Source organism: Channa argus, chromosome 15 (assembly GCF_033026475.1).
Source record: "Channa argus isolate prfri chromosome 15, Channa argus male v1.0, whole genome shotgun sequence".
In the NCBI taxonomy this organism is placed as follows: Eukaryota; Metazoa; Chordata; class Actinopteri; order Anabantiformes; family Channidae; genus Channa; species Channa argus.
This window is the reverse complement of record NC_090211.1, coordinates 3,709,436-3,725,616: the sequence shown is the minus strand read 5'-3', so window position 1 is coordinate 3,725,616 and position 16,181 is coordinate 3,709,436. Positions and strand designations below refer to the sequence as shown.

General features: G+C 38.0%; 1 protein-coding gene across 2 annotated transcripts in view; it reads left to right on the top strand.

Moving 5' to 3' along the window:
• rapgefl1 (Rap guanine nucleotide exchange factor (GEF)-like 1) overlaps positions 1-16,181 on the top strand; it is a 38,074-nt gene that overhangs the window by 5,285 nt on the left and 16,608 nt on the right. For both annotated transcript variants that reach the window (XM_067476098.1, XM_067476099.1), the window contains exon 3: positions 12,400-12,478. In XM_067476098.1, coding sequence (XP_067332199.1) covers positions 12,400-12,478 — 79 coding nt within the window. The remainder of the gene's footprint in view (positions 1-12,399; positions 12,479-16,181) is intronic.

Genomic DNA, 16,181 nt, shown 5'->3' with positions numbered 1-16,181 from the left:
CGTAATAAACCAAACCACTCATAGCAGTAATTGCAGATTTCACATGAAATCATTCTCTAGGGAAAGACGACTAGCTGCAAGCTTTTCAAAGAAGATGCTGTTTGCCTCTGTGTTTCTGGTCTATAACAAGCTTTCATAATCTGAGAGGTTTACCAAAGACAAAAAGCAGTATATACACAAAGTATTTGGATAGTTACACAGTTTTTTTCCTCCGACTGTGTTGGAGAACATTCAGTTTGAAATAAAACAGTGGTTGCTACAGTAAAGTGCCAAGTGTCAGACTTGATGTGAGTAGGCCTGTCTGAAAGAACAGTGTGGGAGATATAGTCATTTTAATGCATAATACCCAGGTGTGAAGAGTCCAGATGTATTTTCTTTTCGGTATTAATTCACAAGCATGTAACTCATAGTTGGCATTTAGATTAAGGTTGAGTTTTCTCAATAGCAGGGACGAATCGGCCATACAAGTAATAAGATAAATGTGAGATACCAATGTTGCCTGTTTGCCAGAATCACCAATTGGGTGCATTATAAAAGAGCATTTTCCCACAGAAACACACCGGTTTCTTCTTAACCTCAGTTGTTCGCCTAAATAGTTTCACAAAACGTGACAGCTGAAGGAGAACAGCCTGAATCTACAGCCTGAATTCTTTCTCTCTCCTCACAACTAAGTAAGTTGTAAGTAACTAACTGTGATGTCACATTGTTGGTAGTTTGGTTGCAGGCGAGTGAGTCTCCTCCTCCTTTGTTTGAAAAATGCACAACACGCAGTACACTTAATCTGCACTTGAGGGGCACTTTTCTTATATTGCTTTAAAGCTGTATTCAGTGAAGTGCGTCCCACAATTCACCACGGTCCACACATTAGACTAGCAGCTGACGGCAGTGAACTAAGCTGGTTTTAGGATGTAACAAAATAATCGACAGACAGTATGGTTTGTGCTATGTGCTATATTTTTATTTATGGATGTGATGATATGTCCGTTTTGTCACTCTTATATCAGATCTAACACTAATAAGCTCTCATAAACCAACACAAGCAGTTTTAACACTTGGGCACTGTGAAAAGTACAGGAAATATGTAGAACCTTCATCAATTGCTACCTCAAGAACACAATAATTATACAGAACTATCTTGGTATTATGAGGCACTTGAAAATGAAGAAAAAAAAAAAGGGCTTCCAAAAGCCTCCAGTCCGAGGCACAGATATGTTCAGAGTAGTATAACAGTATTAGTTTTGCCTCAGGCTGCGTGTTAGAGTGTTGTCTTGATAAAAAAAAAGTTCAAAATGCTCCTGAATCTCAGCAAAAATCTAAAGCCTCGGCGAACAGAATAAACCCAGAACGAAATGACAGCCATTTTGTAATTTTAGGGGCTTTTTATGAACCAAGCAGCTTCATTGTGGCCGCCTATTTTCTGACCCTGTTTCAAGAAGTAAATCACAAATCTGTATGTTTGAGCCCCTTGTCTGAGCAGAGACTGAGCTGCAGTCCAAAGGTCTGTGATTAGCTGTGTTTTGTTGTGATTTGTTTGTTTCTTATACTTTAAGGAGACAGAAAGAGTTCCTTGTTAGTTCTTACAGCAGATTATATAGAGATTATATAGAGAGATCCTGAATTTTTGTCTACACACATTTTCTATATCACCCTTGTTATGAATGAGTTTCCTAAGGTGTGAAAATCAGCATTGGTTACACATTTCTTAAAAGGATCCGATGCTTCCTGTTTAAATGATTATCGGCTGCCCACCTGTCTACTTGCCATTTGAGTCAAGCCATTCCAGACAAACTTTGCTTTTATCTTTTGCAACTAACTTCTTTCGATTACAAGATGCATACCTACTGTCTGCCCTTAGTATATGGATAGAGATGAGAAAGAGACTTTTCGTGTTTTCTTCTCCAGCCAGTTAAAATAATTTGCAAAGGGTATTTAAATGAAACAACACTGTATCTTAGACTGATTTCATCTGTTACTGTCAGACTGTACACTTTTCAGTAAACACAGAAACTCTGGAACCCACATTATCCATAATGCAGCAGGAGAATTTCTTTCATTAGAGCCTCTGCTTGGTAAACGCCCTTGTCTTAAAAGTCCACACCTCCGGTTTCTAACACAGACTGGTTGTTTTACTTTCATAGTCTCCAAATTAGCAATTAATTGGGACTTAATTTCTTATAATCTGCATCCGTTCTTTCATCAGTTACCTGAAGTGTTGTGATTTTTAGGGTCTGCTAGGGGTGTAGTAGAGGATCTCTCCAGGATTTGGGGGTTACTTGGGACTTGTGGGTTTCTGAGTATTAATGAATTCTTGTCCATTGCTTTTTCAGCTGTTGTATTGATCGATTCACTATTTGGTGCTGTTGCTGCAAGGAGTGAAGGGCATTAATAGACTGCAAATATGAAGAAGTTATTGACTTGTGCGAGCTGCAAATGCACTAATTTAATTCAAGGCTTAATGAAAGGCTTTGTTTAAATGTCACAGTCTTCCTAAAAACACAGTATAAGATTACAATTACACATTTATACTGGCATACAGGGTTATAATACAAATCAGACTCAATATTAATGTTTAATATAACACATTATATAGCATAGTTTTCCTTTTTATTCATTAATTACTGTCAGTGTTTAAACATGCAAATAAGACACTCATAATACAACATTCACAGTCAATCTTCAAAACAGTTAATTTACCTCCTGCTGGAGGACACATGAGGCTGCCAGCCTCCAAAAAATAATTGGAGAAAAAATTGTGTAGTGTTACCATGCCTGCTTTGTGCATCAGTTATAGCAAACCAATTTACAGAAAGTTTAGGGTTATGGCTTTGTCACAGAGCAACTATGGGCAGAAAGCAAATCATACTTCTTAGTTTAGACAGACAGTGATGTTGAACTGCTTTATTGGGCCGTGACACTTCAAGTTTTTATGTCTGCAGTCCTAGTGTTTGTGGCGTGTCCCACATAGTTGGCATTAGTTAAACCCCATTCGACGGATCTCGTTTCAGCCAGTTCAGCATTTTGAATCACCTGGGACCATGGCTACCACCTGTAGTCCAATTCGGAAGTTCTTATCAGACATGTCCTCAATTAGAAGTAGCCATAAACTGTCTGTAGTAAATAAGACCGCTGTAAAACTACAGGCAATGTATGGTTGTGTGTGTAGGCCTTTCTGTGTTGACCCTGAGATAGACATGCAACCTTTCCAGGGTGAACCCCACCTCTCACACAGTGACAGCTGGAATAGGCAACCCTGAAAAATACAAGCATTTACAGATAATATATAGATGGATGGATAGCTGCAGTCCTAAGTCTTTTGCTTTCCCTACACAGACAGAGAAACTACCTGCTAGTTGGTTGTTGGCTGTAATCTTTGTGGTGTATTCAAGACATTCTTTTTTTGGCCCTGACAAAGGCAACATGACACGTCACTGCTTGTTCTTTGATGTTGGCTTGGTGTGTCTATTGCTAAAATGCCACACTGCTGTCACAATTTGCTTGATGACTGATAAACCTGCATTTCTACAAAGCTCCACCCCTCATATCCTACAATGCCAAGCCCAAATTCTTAGATTTACACAATCAGAAGGCACTTTTTGAATATTTCCATGTACAGATTGACCTGGCTTTATGTAGATGTAGTCTTATGAGAGCAAGGTATAACTGATTTTTAGTGCACATAGACCTGAGTGTTAAAAAAAAAAGGTTACGTGTGCAAGCTTTTTATTAACACGTCGGATTGTATCTCAGATTAACACTTGAACACAAGAATGAATGCAAGGAAGTGATTTGCACTGTTTTATTTGTATAATATATGTACATTAATATGACTATGAACATGCTGTATGTCCTCTGTATGGATGGTAATGTCTATCACTCTACTCTGTGGTCTCAAAAAAGTCTAAAAATGTTAGCAGAGAGAAACTATGTGTCTGAATCCACATCGTCCTAAACTGATGGGTTTTTGTCTTAGCAGCCTGAAAATTACGCTGTGGTTCACATGTGATTACTGCAGAGCCTCAGCCTGTTGGTCCCCTTCAGTTTGTGTGACCCACATGCAGCTTTTATTTTAGCTCCCTGTGTCTGCGTCACACCTGCAGCACACATTCTCTCACTCAAGCTTTCCTCACAATAATGTTGTTTTCTTGTCTCTGAGCTCAGTGCATGCTCTTCTCTGATGTTCTCCATGTCGAGTGTCACTTCCCTCCACTGAGGATTGATTTTCACCTGTCTGGTTTTACCTGCTCGAATCAGCAGCGTTGCACATGTGTCTTTACTTGCACAATTTCCAAATAACATCTTTTTTAAAACAATTTTTTTATTATCGTTGTTGTCCTTTCGGCTTATCCTGTGAGTTCAGGGTCACCACAGCAAATCATTTTATCCGCATGTTGATTTGGCACAGTTTTTAAGCCGGATGCCCTCCTGAAACAACCCTCCCCAATTTCTACGAGGCTTGGGATGGAGGATGGGCCGTTGGGGATTCAGTGTCTTGCCCAGGAACACTTCGACATGCGGTCGGGAAGAGTGGTACGCGAACCTCTGACCCTATGCTTGATAGGCGGCCACTCTACCAACCGAGCAACTGCTGCCCCAAACAATTTCCAAATAAAATCTATTACACAGAAGCTCAAACACAAATATTTGAATTATTGAAATGTAAATCACTGTGGAAACAAAAAGATGTGACGATTATATTCGTCACCTGCCTACAGACGAAGATCGCAGACTGCCAAAATATGGCTAACTCTTAATCTCAGTGGAAAATTGCTGTCTTTGTATGAAAGTTAATCGTTTTGACATGTCTTAGAGTTATCACCATGAACAATCCCTCCCTAACCCTAACCACTCAACAGTATTGCCTAAACATTACTGTGTCAAAGTTCTTCCAGCTATTATTGACTAGTACCTGCTGAAGTCAGTAGCCATCTTTTTCTCCAACTAGGTTCCTTTCCAACCAAATTACTGTAAAGCTGCATTTTTTAAAATCATGTACAGTTTTTTTTCCCAAGTAAGTAAATACAGTTATTCTTTTGATTTATTTTTTATTTTTTTGTACTTTTAGTTAATGCTTGCATTAACTTACCATTAAATAATAACTATAACTTCTGTCAGAAAGCCTAGTGCATTTATCATTTACTTTCACTATGAATGAAGGAACCATTTCAAATTAGTAATGCAATGCTACAGGGGCTGGTGCTGGTTGCAATCAGAAATACACTTGCATTTAACTGCAAGAGGTTGCCTACACCAAATCAGCAGGATTTGCTCTAAGGAGTCTTCCATTCAATTCTTGTATGAAACACAACAGATATAGTAACAACACAATGACTACTGACATTAACCAACAGTTGCGAAACGCACTGTAAGGATTACTGCTGCCTGATCATTTACAATCAAGTTTATTATAAATGTACATTGTCTTTTCACTTGCTGCTCTTTTTGCAAGGGTTTCTCTTTCGATGATAACTTTAAATATTTACTATAAGATTTCTCAGTGGTTTCCTTTAGCACAGCGCATTCAGTTTTACCTGAACTGATTAGAGTCCGACACGGTTTGAGTATTTTCTTGTAGCCATTTGGTTTCACCATTAATTTGAACTGGCCCCACACAGATTTCCTACATTTTCTGACATCCGGACCTCAGTTCTTTACTTTGTAAGGCCTGAATTTAGATCCTGGAGAACTATGTCACTGTATATGTTCTAGCAAAGCTTGTAGGTAAGAGCTACACAGAACATTAAGCAGTTGTGCACCTGATGATTCTACTGTGTTACACTGAACAATATATAGAACAAGAACTACTAATATTGTTTGTCTTTTATTTTGTTGTATTTTTTTTATTTTTATTTTTATTTTTTATTTTAATTTGTGTTATGGATTTTTCTTATTCAGATGAATTTTAGCATGGCTGGGAGTGAATGCCACCATAATTAGCAACGAATCCAAACATTTGGATGCATCCAAATGTGCCTTTTTTTCAAGGCATTGTATTGCGTTAATTTATTATGTGGACATATTGTTCCAGCTCTACTGACAGATTTAACTTTACAAAATGGCCATAAAAATAAACATTTCTTATCAAGCAAAAGTTGCTCTAGTATAAAATCTGACGTTTTCCAGTGTTCAAGCCTGACAATAAGTAGAAAGTGATTTAGCACTGAGCTGGACCTTAAGCCTGAATTTTCTATTTTATGTTTTCACCGAATGTACACTGATTTGGCTGTTTTTCTTTGCATGTTTGCGTGAGGATTTTGTTTATATGTGTATGAGAGCAGACTGAGGTAGTAGCCTGGATAAACCTGGTTCAAGGTTCAGTCTTACCACACACACACACACACACACAGAGTGATGATTGATGTGATTGGTGTCATTGTGTTTGTGAGAGGGTGTGGATGTTTTAAACCATGTGGGTGTGTCAAGAGGCCATAAGGGTTTTAATAACAATTAGTTTGTATACGTGGCCAGATTAACCATGTGAAACTTCTGGGATTACATGGTTTTCAGCATTAATTGGACATAAAAATGGATGTGATTTAAGTCACAAGACCAGACAGACACACTGTGCTCAAACTAATAACACACAAGCAGTTTGAATCTTTTGTGTCTATTGGACACACCCAATAAACATGTTGGTGGAAAGTGAACACTTAAATTTAATAAATGGGTGCATTTATCACAATCACTTTGAGCAACATTCCAGTGAGTGTGGATTAAACCTGTACAACAGGAAGATTTCTGAACCATTCAAACTTAAAGAATTACTTCAGCTCAGCCATATTCTTAGGTCTGGGCTCTGCCAGCATAAAATATAATAATATAGTTTGAAACCATTTATTTAGTGTTTAGGGTAATTATCCTGCTGCATCTCCCAACTTCCTCTAATCTTCAGCTTGCAGACGGCTTCCCTGAAACATTACAGTTATGTTTCGGTCCTACAAGTGCAAAACAGTTGAGTGAGAATAATACTGAGCTTGTAACTTGACTTTGTGAGTCTGAACTGTTCCCAGCAGCTGGCTGGGCTTTGTTGTCTGGTAACTTTTCATATTTTCCAATCTTAAATCAAGAACAGGCTCATTCCTGCTGTACCTGCTTTTGGTAACTGTGCAAATCACTTCCTTGCATATTTTCATAACGTTAAAATATTAACATACGTTAGAGTTTGGTTTATAAAAATACAGTTCCAACATGGACATGAGCTTCATCCATGGCTCTAAGCAGAAAGTTTATAATAAAGCATAGAAAAGCCAGAGGTTGCTATGGGTAACATGTGTCTCCCACCTCATAATAGTGTGTGTGTAAACAGCTGTGTTGCAGGTAAAACAGAAAGACGATAAGTTTTCTGACAGTTTAATAAAAGAGGAACAAACCTGCCAAAGCTTCTTACATAACTCACTCACTCAACAACAGGCGAGTTGAGGCAGGCAGGCAGGCATCCAGATGAGGCAGAATCAGAATGTAAATAACATTTGTATTTGAATGGAGGCTTCACTGATCACATTGCCATATTGTCATTATATAGATAATGTTTGTGTATGTGTGTATTGTCATAGTTTTGGATGCATTTGGACCCATTAGAAAACAAATGCAGGAACAAACAAATTGTGTGTGTGTGTCTGATTTGGTTTTGATCTTTGTGGAACTGTGGTAGGAGGTTTTCCAATCCAGTATCCTTCTATAAAAGTAATTATCAATATCATGCTATATTCAGCTTTCTTTATTAATTCATGTATTCAGACAATATTACGTTGCCTCTCTAAATCAGCTAGTTGAAACTCCATTTGCAATTGGAACTGGAGTCAGGTGATATCAACCGTAATTTGTATCATTTTGTTATAACAGCATCTTGTTGACACTGCTCTGTGCTATGATCTGGAGGCAAAGGACTCTGTGTCTGATTAAACCACTTCTACGATTTTCGTTGCAGTCTGCTTTTTTCTTTGTTATGATAAAAATATTTTGCCACACAGTTGAAAAGCACCGAGAAGAAAGCCTCTGCAGGGATCATTTGGATTATTTCTTGTAGACTGTGGTGTGGTTGTTGGTTACGAGTTGAGAAGAAGGTGTGTTCCCCTCACCACATACATTAATCTACACTTACAGGAAGTACTGTTGAAAATCCCAGTATTTCTCCTGGGACTTGGGTAAGAATTCCTGGGAACTACCTCAGTCTATATGAATTGAATACTGCAGATGACTTCCCTGCTCTAAAAGCCGTTAGTGTACAGCAGTTGTGTGGGTTTGAATCCACTTTACAAACCAAAACATTGCGGATGATGGAGAAACTGAAAAAATTGGAGAGGCAGCATGACAGGACTGCTCTCTATGTGGGAGGAGGTTTGTTTTTTCTTTAGAAAAGAAAATGTGAAGAAAAAAGTGAAGAAGCTGCCCACTCTTTTAACTCTCTCATGATGCCTTACCTTCCTCCCCCTCGTCTTTTTGACCCCTGAGCTACATGTTCCCTTTTTCAACTTCCCGTTTGTGAAGATGTTAGATTTTTGTGTGTAGCATTAAGTGTTTGTATCAGACATGCATGTACTGTGTCTGTGTGATTGCATGCGATACATAAGAAGCTCTTTAGCACCTGTTCACATAGCAACCAGCTCTCGACAAGACATTTGGAGAGGAGTGGGAGGAAAAGAGAGGGAGAGCGAGCAGCAGAGGAGGTGGGAGGGGAAAAAGACTCAAATTAGAGGCTTTAGAGCTGACACGCAGGGAAAAAAAAGCTCTAGCTTCTCTTTACAAAAATATAAACTTAGAACATTTTTGCTGCTCTCAGAAGCTTTTGCTTCTTCACATGCGAATCTTGCTGCTGCCTTCAGGAAACACGGTTCCACTAAGAAGGTTTTTAATTGAACTAAGTTTTCTCATAATCCCTTGGCTCTTGTGTAACCCAGATAAAACTATTAATAAAGTCCTATTGTTTGTAAACTTTAAGCTCTAAAAAAAATTTATATACGATATTCAATAATTTTTTTTACAAATTAAGTTCAGCTTCTGTTTCTCTGTAGCCAGTCTAATTACACTGAGAGGTTTAGTTGAATTGAGGAGCCGGTAAGTTGTTCAGGGACGGTAAACCAGAAAACCGGTGAAAGGGTGGTGAGCAGCTCATTGATGCTGCCCCATTTAGTCTGATCCAATAGAAGAGCCAATGTAGCTCTTGCTACAAGGGCTCACACTCAATATTAGGTTGGTAGTCATAATGAAATGGCTGATTGGCGTAAACGTCTTTGTTGTTGCATCTATTACATAGTTGAGGAAATTTAAAACACTCTTATCACGTACATCTACGTGATTCTGATGTACCTAGGGTCAGTTAAAACTAGAGAATAACATGACATACAGTAAACATTATTTCTTTGTTATTCACAATTTGACATTAGAACTATTCTTCCAGTGACCTTTGTCAAAAAGCAAAAACAACTCACAGTTTCCTTCACATCAGTCTTATGAAGGGCACCTAGGAACAAACACTGTATTCATTAAAATGCTACAGTTCGAAACATGCTGAGGCCTTTAGCTGCCTTTTGTTTCAAAATGTGAAGAATTTTTCAAAATAACTGATATTTATCATTTTTATGTAATGATATTCTCAGGTGAAGATTTGCGTGTCAGTGCACTGCTACACTTGGGTTTCTCTTCCTCCTAGTCTTTAAACTTGCTTCTTGCTCTCTCTCCTCTCTGTTTTTCTCTGGTGTCCCCACTCTGAGCTTGTAGGCGCTCTTTACATCCCATTTGGATTCACTTGGTTTTCTCTTCTTCACCTCCCACGTTCACACTTTCTCTCCATGTCCTCTCTTTATGTTCACACTATCTTTTAACCGTGTTTCTTTCAACAGTTTTTTCCTCGAATAATTCTTTGTGCAAAATTATCATAATAACTGCATACAGAGTTGTTGCAGCTGTATATTTTTCTGACTATAAATCAGTATTTAGCACAAATGGAGCCTGCTGACATTAAAGCATAAATGTTTACTTTAATAAAAACATACTTATTGCTACAATTATGCTGTAATATTTATTTTCCTTTAGTCTAAAATATGAATTATTATACAGCTGAGCTGTAAAATGTAATTCATGAAGATGATTAGGGTACTTTAAAACACTTAGAGATAGATGGATGCAATTTGTGTCAAATACACACTCTGAGGACTAGCTCAAAGTCAAATTGGAACACAGACATGAGACACATATTTTTAGTTTCAGTCTTAGACTTATGCTTATACTTATGTTCAGAGCCCAGTATTTAGTTACATGTTACTTAGACTTATACTTTGTATGATTATGACTATCTTCGATGTCCATTATGCAGAAACATGCATAAATATGTTTACAAATTATAGTAAATAGATGCTTTGTTTATATTGAGAGCTTGCTTGAAAATTTTCATGCTTTCAAGTTTTTTCAACAATAAAATAGCGCAGTAGTAGTTTATCGTCCAATTATAGTACACTGCAAAAAGGAACAGCTGATAGCTAATTAAGTGCACTTTTAATAGTGACAGTTTGCTTAAAGGGGAAAAGAATTGGCTAAATAAGGTGCTCCTTTGTAAAGATACTTACTGTGTGTTAAAAATCTGTTGATCCATACGTAAATAAAACCTAACTTGTGGCGACAGGGGCACAATTTTGCCAGGGTAGGGTTGGGAGTAGGGGACACTCAGACTTAAAAACTACTGTAGTCAGAGAAAAGCTAAATCATAGGGATGCTGTTTGCTTTTTCTGATGCTTTCATATTACAGGTTGTAATGAACCCTGCAGTCTCTAGGCGACAGGAACCTGGCATGAGTTCCCTCTGTAATTTTCAGAAGGATGAAAAAACAACAATAAAACACTAAAACCCACAACAGAACCGGTAAAATTTATAGTTAAGGATCAGTGTAATATTGATTTTTGCTAATCAATCAGTATCACAGCTGTATTATACTTTGATCCTGTATTAAATATCTCTCTGGTACGCGCACACACACCCACACACTCTCACACTCTCACACTCTTGTATGACGTTCATCTCACTTCTCTGCATTTTATTATATTTAAGTGTTTCCTCTCTCACATTTCCCCCTTCATCCTCTCACTCTCCGCAGCATAGTGTCTCTATGGAAACTGCCATGGAGAGGCGGACCCTGTTGCAGCACACACAACACAAACACACAGACCAGTAGTATATTTTAGTAAACATGACCATAGGTTTTCTTCCGAGTCGTGTTTCAGCGTCGTAAATTACAGTTGTTTACAGCAGCAGCCGCTCGTCATAGTGCATGTTACACAGATGGTTTCAGTAAAACTGGGATTGGGGCAGTGTTCACCTCTGTATAGTCTCTGCTAAAGAGACTATACAGCAGTGTTTTTGTCTGTGTGCGTATGTATCTTTCTTTATAACAGAATCTTTTTCTTCTATTTGTAAGTGCTTCAGTTCTGGTTTTGCTTCAACGTCCTTAGGACTAAATATGTGTTCATGTCCTATATTCAGAGTGTGTATTTCTCTTTCTGTGAGTGTCTGTCTCTAGATTAATTTGTGACAAAGACAGAAACAGTTGTTTAGTTTAGTCTGATAAAGGTATTTGCCCATCAGACCTGTTTTTTTTTTTAATTATAAAACAAAATGAAATTACTTTAAACATGGTAATACATATTTATACACTGGATTTTTCGGTCAGCTTTACAAATTTACATTTGACATTGACAAAAGTAGCTAATGCTACAGCAAGGTGGAGCCAGCATGACAGGTTAGGGAAAAGAAGGCAGGAGAATAAACTGGATGTTCCACTGAACCATCAACAGTGTACAGTGGCAGGGCAATAACATGAGATTGGGCAATACTGGAAAAAACATATCTGGGAAGGAGGCATCACCGATAAAGCTCAACGATTAGTCGACCTGAGAGCAAACCACAAAAACTTACTTGAACATTATCCCTTTATCTTTAAGGAGTAATCTATGCTAGGTGCTTCCTCTTGCTTCCTGTGTTTGTGCTAAGCTTGGCCAAAAATTCAAAGAAAACAGAATTATGAAATAAAATTGAGACAAAGTTGCAGCAATCTCAGTATGTTTATTATATTCAGTGTGTTTGTGTGTCTAAATTGGAGCCATGTATTCACTATGTGTGGAGTGTTTCTGTTTGGTTATTTCCATATATTTTGTGTGTGCTCTCTATGGACTTTGTTTAGATCTTTAATTAACCTCAAGATGCAGCTATGCCTGTAAAATCCCACTGAATATATCATGTAATACATCACAGTATAATTTCAACCCATCCTTAACATTGAACTATGTGTTTTTAGTGATGCTTTTAATTATTTGTTCCATTAGAGAGGTTATGTGTGTTCCAGGTCACGTTTACATACACTGTGTACGGCTAACCTTTCTCTCCCTCTATCTGTGTGTGTGTGTCTTTGTGTAGAAACGCTGCTGGATGACTTCATGTTGACACATCCCATTTTCCTGACGACCGACAGGTTCCAGCAAGTCCTGCTGCAGCAGTATCCTTCTCACACACACACACACACACACACACACACACACACACACACACACACACACACACACACACACACACACACACACACACACACACACACACACACACATTCACATGCATAATTATCTTGACAGAATGTGCTCAAAGCTCTGTGTTGTGTAGCTGCAAGACTGCATGATAGAGTTAGACCTGAACACCCTGATATATCCACGTGTTTGACGGTTGAGTTATGGCGGGACCATCTGTGCTCACTGTTACTGTGTCACTGTAGTTGTTGAAACTTTTATTTAATGTATTTCAGTGTTTGGTCAACTGCAGTTTTATTTTCTGGGGAATCATAGTTGTGTTTTCCTAGCTGGATGTTTGTTTTATCTTCTGCTGACTGCCTGCAGACCAATACCATCTGACTCTATAAGCACTTTGGTCCAGAGGAAGGAAAAGGAAGCTCCCTCCCATGTTGGAAACACCAGTTTGCCTGATTGCCAGTGGAAATCTCGGAACGCAGTAATGGGCAGATTTAAAATAATGTCAGGCAGTCTACAAGATGAATTATCTTGATTTGAATGACCCCCAAATCTTCTCTGTAACACCACCCTCAGGACAAACCTTACATTTTTAGCTCTAAAATCTTTATACTCATTGCCTGAGTCAATACTCAGTCAAATCTGAACACGTAGGAATATTGATTCATTCTGTCTGACTTACTTCCTGAGGATGTCATTAACATTGATGGACATTCATCATAGATTTTTCTTTAGCATCACTTATATAGATACATAAGGCGTATATGCATTTATCAGATTTATCAGAAAGAAAAATTAAAATCACTGATCACCTTTCCTACAGACATATCTGTAGTATGACTGTGTTGCAGTGCATGAACTCAACCTAATTTGAGCTGTAGCACCACAGATTGAATGACAATAGTGCTTTTTTTTTTTTTTTTTAAGCTGTCCTACACTGAAAGCTTGTAATGATACCCCATCTGGTCCTGGATGCATGTCCTAGAAACACTTGAAAAACTTGGAAAACTCTGTGCTTTGATTTAATTGAGGTGGTCAGACAAATCAGGTGCACGTCTGCAATACCTCAAAAAGATACTGTGTGCTGTTAGGAGGCGTTCAGGGGCAGAACAGAGTGTAGGTCATCTCTGTTTTGGAAGCATTCAGAGCCCAATACGTAGTTACTGTGGGCAGGGGTCACCTTTTTGTTATTGTTGTACAGCTGCTCCTACTGTTATTCTTTAATATGTTTACAGTGTGTGAAAAGAGGCTGCTACCACCAGCACATATTGCCGTAGGTACCTGAGGAACAGCATTTCATTTTAATATAAATCTACTTTTGAATCATGTTTTGTCTTGAGTTAATGTAAACAGGAAAAAAAGAAAAAAAAAATTGTGAATCATCCAGAGCACTGAAAGAAAACCAAGTCATATTTTATGGCCATATTGCCCAGCACTAGACCTTATATTAAATTTAGGCATCAAACTACTTCTACAGATTAGGAGTGGCATTAACAAAACTACATACAACTGAGGCCCACAACTAAAACACTTGTGTTATAACTTTTCAAACAGATTCTTTTTATAGTTTCAGCACAAAAAGTTAGTCATTTTTTGCCCCTATGGAATAATTAACGCGTGACTCTAACACCTGATGATAATACAGTATCTGTAACTGGAACTGTAATCTGTGGCTGTATTCAATGGGCTGCATTTGTTGAAGATGCAAAGCAGAACTGAAAACTGATTCACATTAGTACAGACGGATCCCGAGCCCAGTTCATTTTAACAGCCCACATCAATATAAGTTTCTAACAGCAGGCTCCATCACTGCTTGCTGCTTCTGTAAAACTGCCAAAGAATGTGTTTTTTCCTTTGTCTTTGCAGTAACAGAGTGATAGTTGTCCACTTCAATACAGTACTCTCCCACACAGAGCAAAGAGCCGGAGGGAGGAGAGGAAGTAGAGCAGAGAGGGACATGTGCGATAAAGAGTGGGAGGAATGGATGGAGAAAAATACTTGTCCTCATCTTTTTCTGCTGTTGTTTCTTTTTAAAAAAGAAAAAGAAAATAAATCATCTCCTGCTACCTTCATCTTCTCTCCTTTAGGAAATATTGTTTTTTTTTTCATTTAATACAATATATCATATATGCAGTAGTTTTAAAAATAATTTATGCAGCACAAGTAAGGGCAGTAAAATCTAAACAAGAACTGAGAAAATATGTGTGAAAACATCAGATAACACAAGCGCCACTCTCCCTGCTCAAGGGAAAATACTGGTGCCATACCAAAGCGAAACTGCCTAGCTCTTCCCAGCTTTACACCCACCAGCAATATAGATTACAGCCCTCAAATTATTTATCTTGCACTGTTAGGAAAGGGACATCTTGACATCAGGGTGGGAAAACAGTAACATCAGTAAAAAAAAAAAACAAATTAATTACGAGAGCTGTTAATGTGTTTAACTGCATTTTTATCAAAAAGTCATGCTCAAAGCAGAATTAAAAAACAGCCGAATATACAGCCTACAAGAATTTTGAGGTTGTGAAAAATGTCATAATGGTACAGTTTTGTTTTTGGTGCCAGCAAGATATTTCGAAAAAGTTGGGTAGGGCTAAAAAAAGTAAAAGAAAAACCTAGTGCAACATCTCACAGCTAATGAGGTCAATATCATAATTGAAAAATAAAAAGAAACAAAGAATTTGTGGATTTCAGCACCTACAGTACTTAATAATAATAATAAAACATGCAGAAAATTCATAGAAATTCATGCGAGTAAGGGACAACACCAGTTGAAGTGAAAGACTGTCCTTTGGTCTGTTGAGTCAAAAATGTAAATTTCTAAGTCAATCATGGAAACCACATCCTCCATGCTAATAAGGGGAGGGTCCATTTGATTTATTATCCAGATCTGTAACCCATTGAAAACATTTGGTGCATTAAGAAATGGAAAAACTGTTAAACGGCTGAACAATAAGGAAGAATAGGGGACGAATTTTGCCTTTTGAAATGGAGCAGCTGGTAAACCTCAAACTTTGAGATGTGATGCTGCCATCAAACTCAAAATAAGTGAGACTCTCTTTCAGTATATGGTTACAGTTAAAGAGGTTTTAAATAAGTAGCAAATCCTTTTTCTTTAAAGATTTACACAGTTCCCCAATGTTTCCAGAGATTTGTGCAAACTGTTCAACTTAAAACACCACCATTCTGTTTGTACTCACAGGGTCTTTTTTTGTGGATCATAGTGCAAAATATTACTGACCTTTTGCAAAATGGCAAGAAGTGAAAAGATAAACAGCTTGTAGACTAAACTACAATTTAACGAACGTAACGGTTACAGAAACCACAGGCCTAGTGCATTATTTTGTGGGAAGGGTTGACTTGGCTTGGATGTGCTAGCAGCTCAGGATACTCATAGCTTAAGGGTAGAATGTGTTGCTGAAGTGAAGTGAAATCAGGATAATAAGGTGATAATTAGCCTGGCAAAGGAGACTCTGGTACATTGTGTTGGATGGTAAGAGAGTGGCACTGTACAACCTTGACGCTGACTCGAAAAACTGGGAACCTATCTTATAATAACGACTTTGCCAAGAGCATCAAAACACCACCCTGATGTGAAACCAGATCTCTGTGTTAGAAAGCTCCAAAGTCAGCCTGCTGTATGTACCTTGTTCATCAGAGACTCTCAGAGAAAGAAAAGAT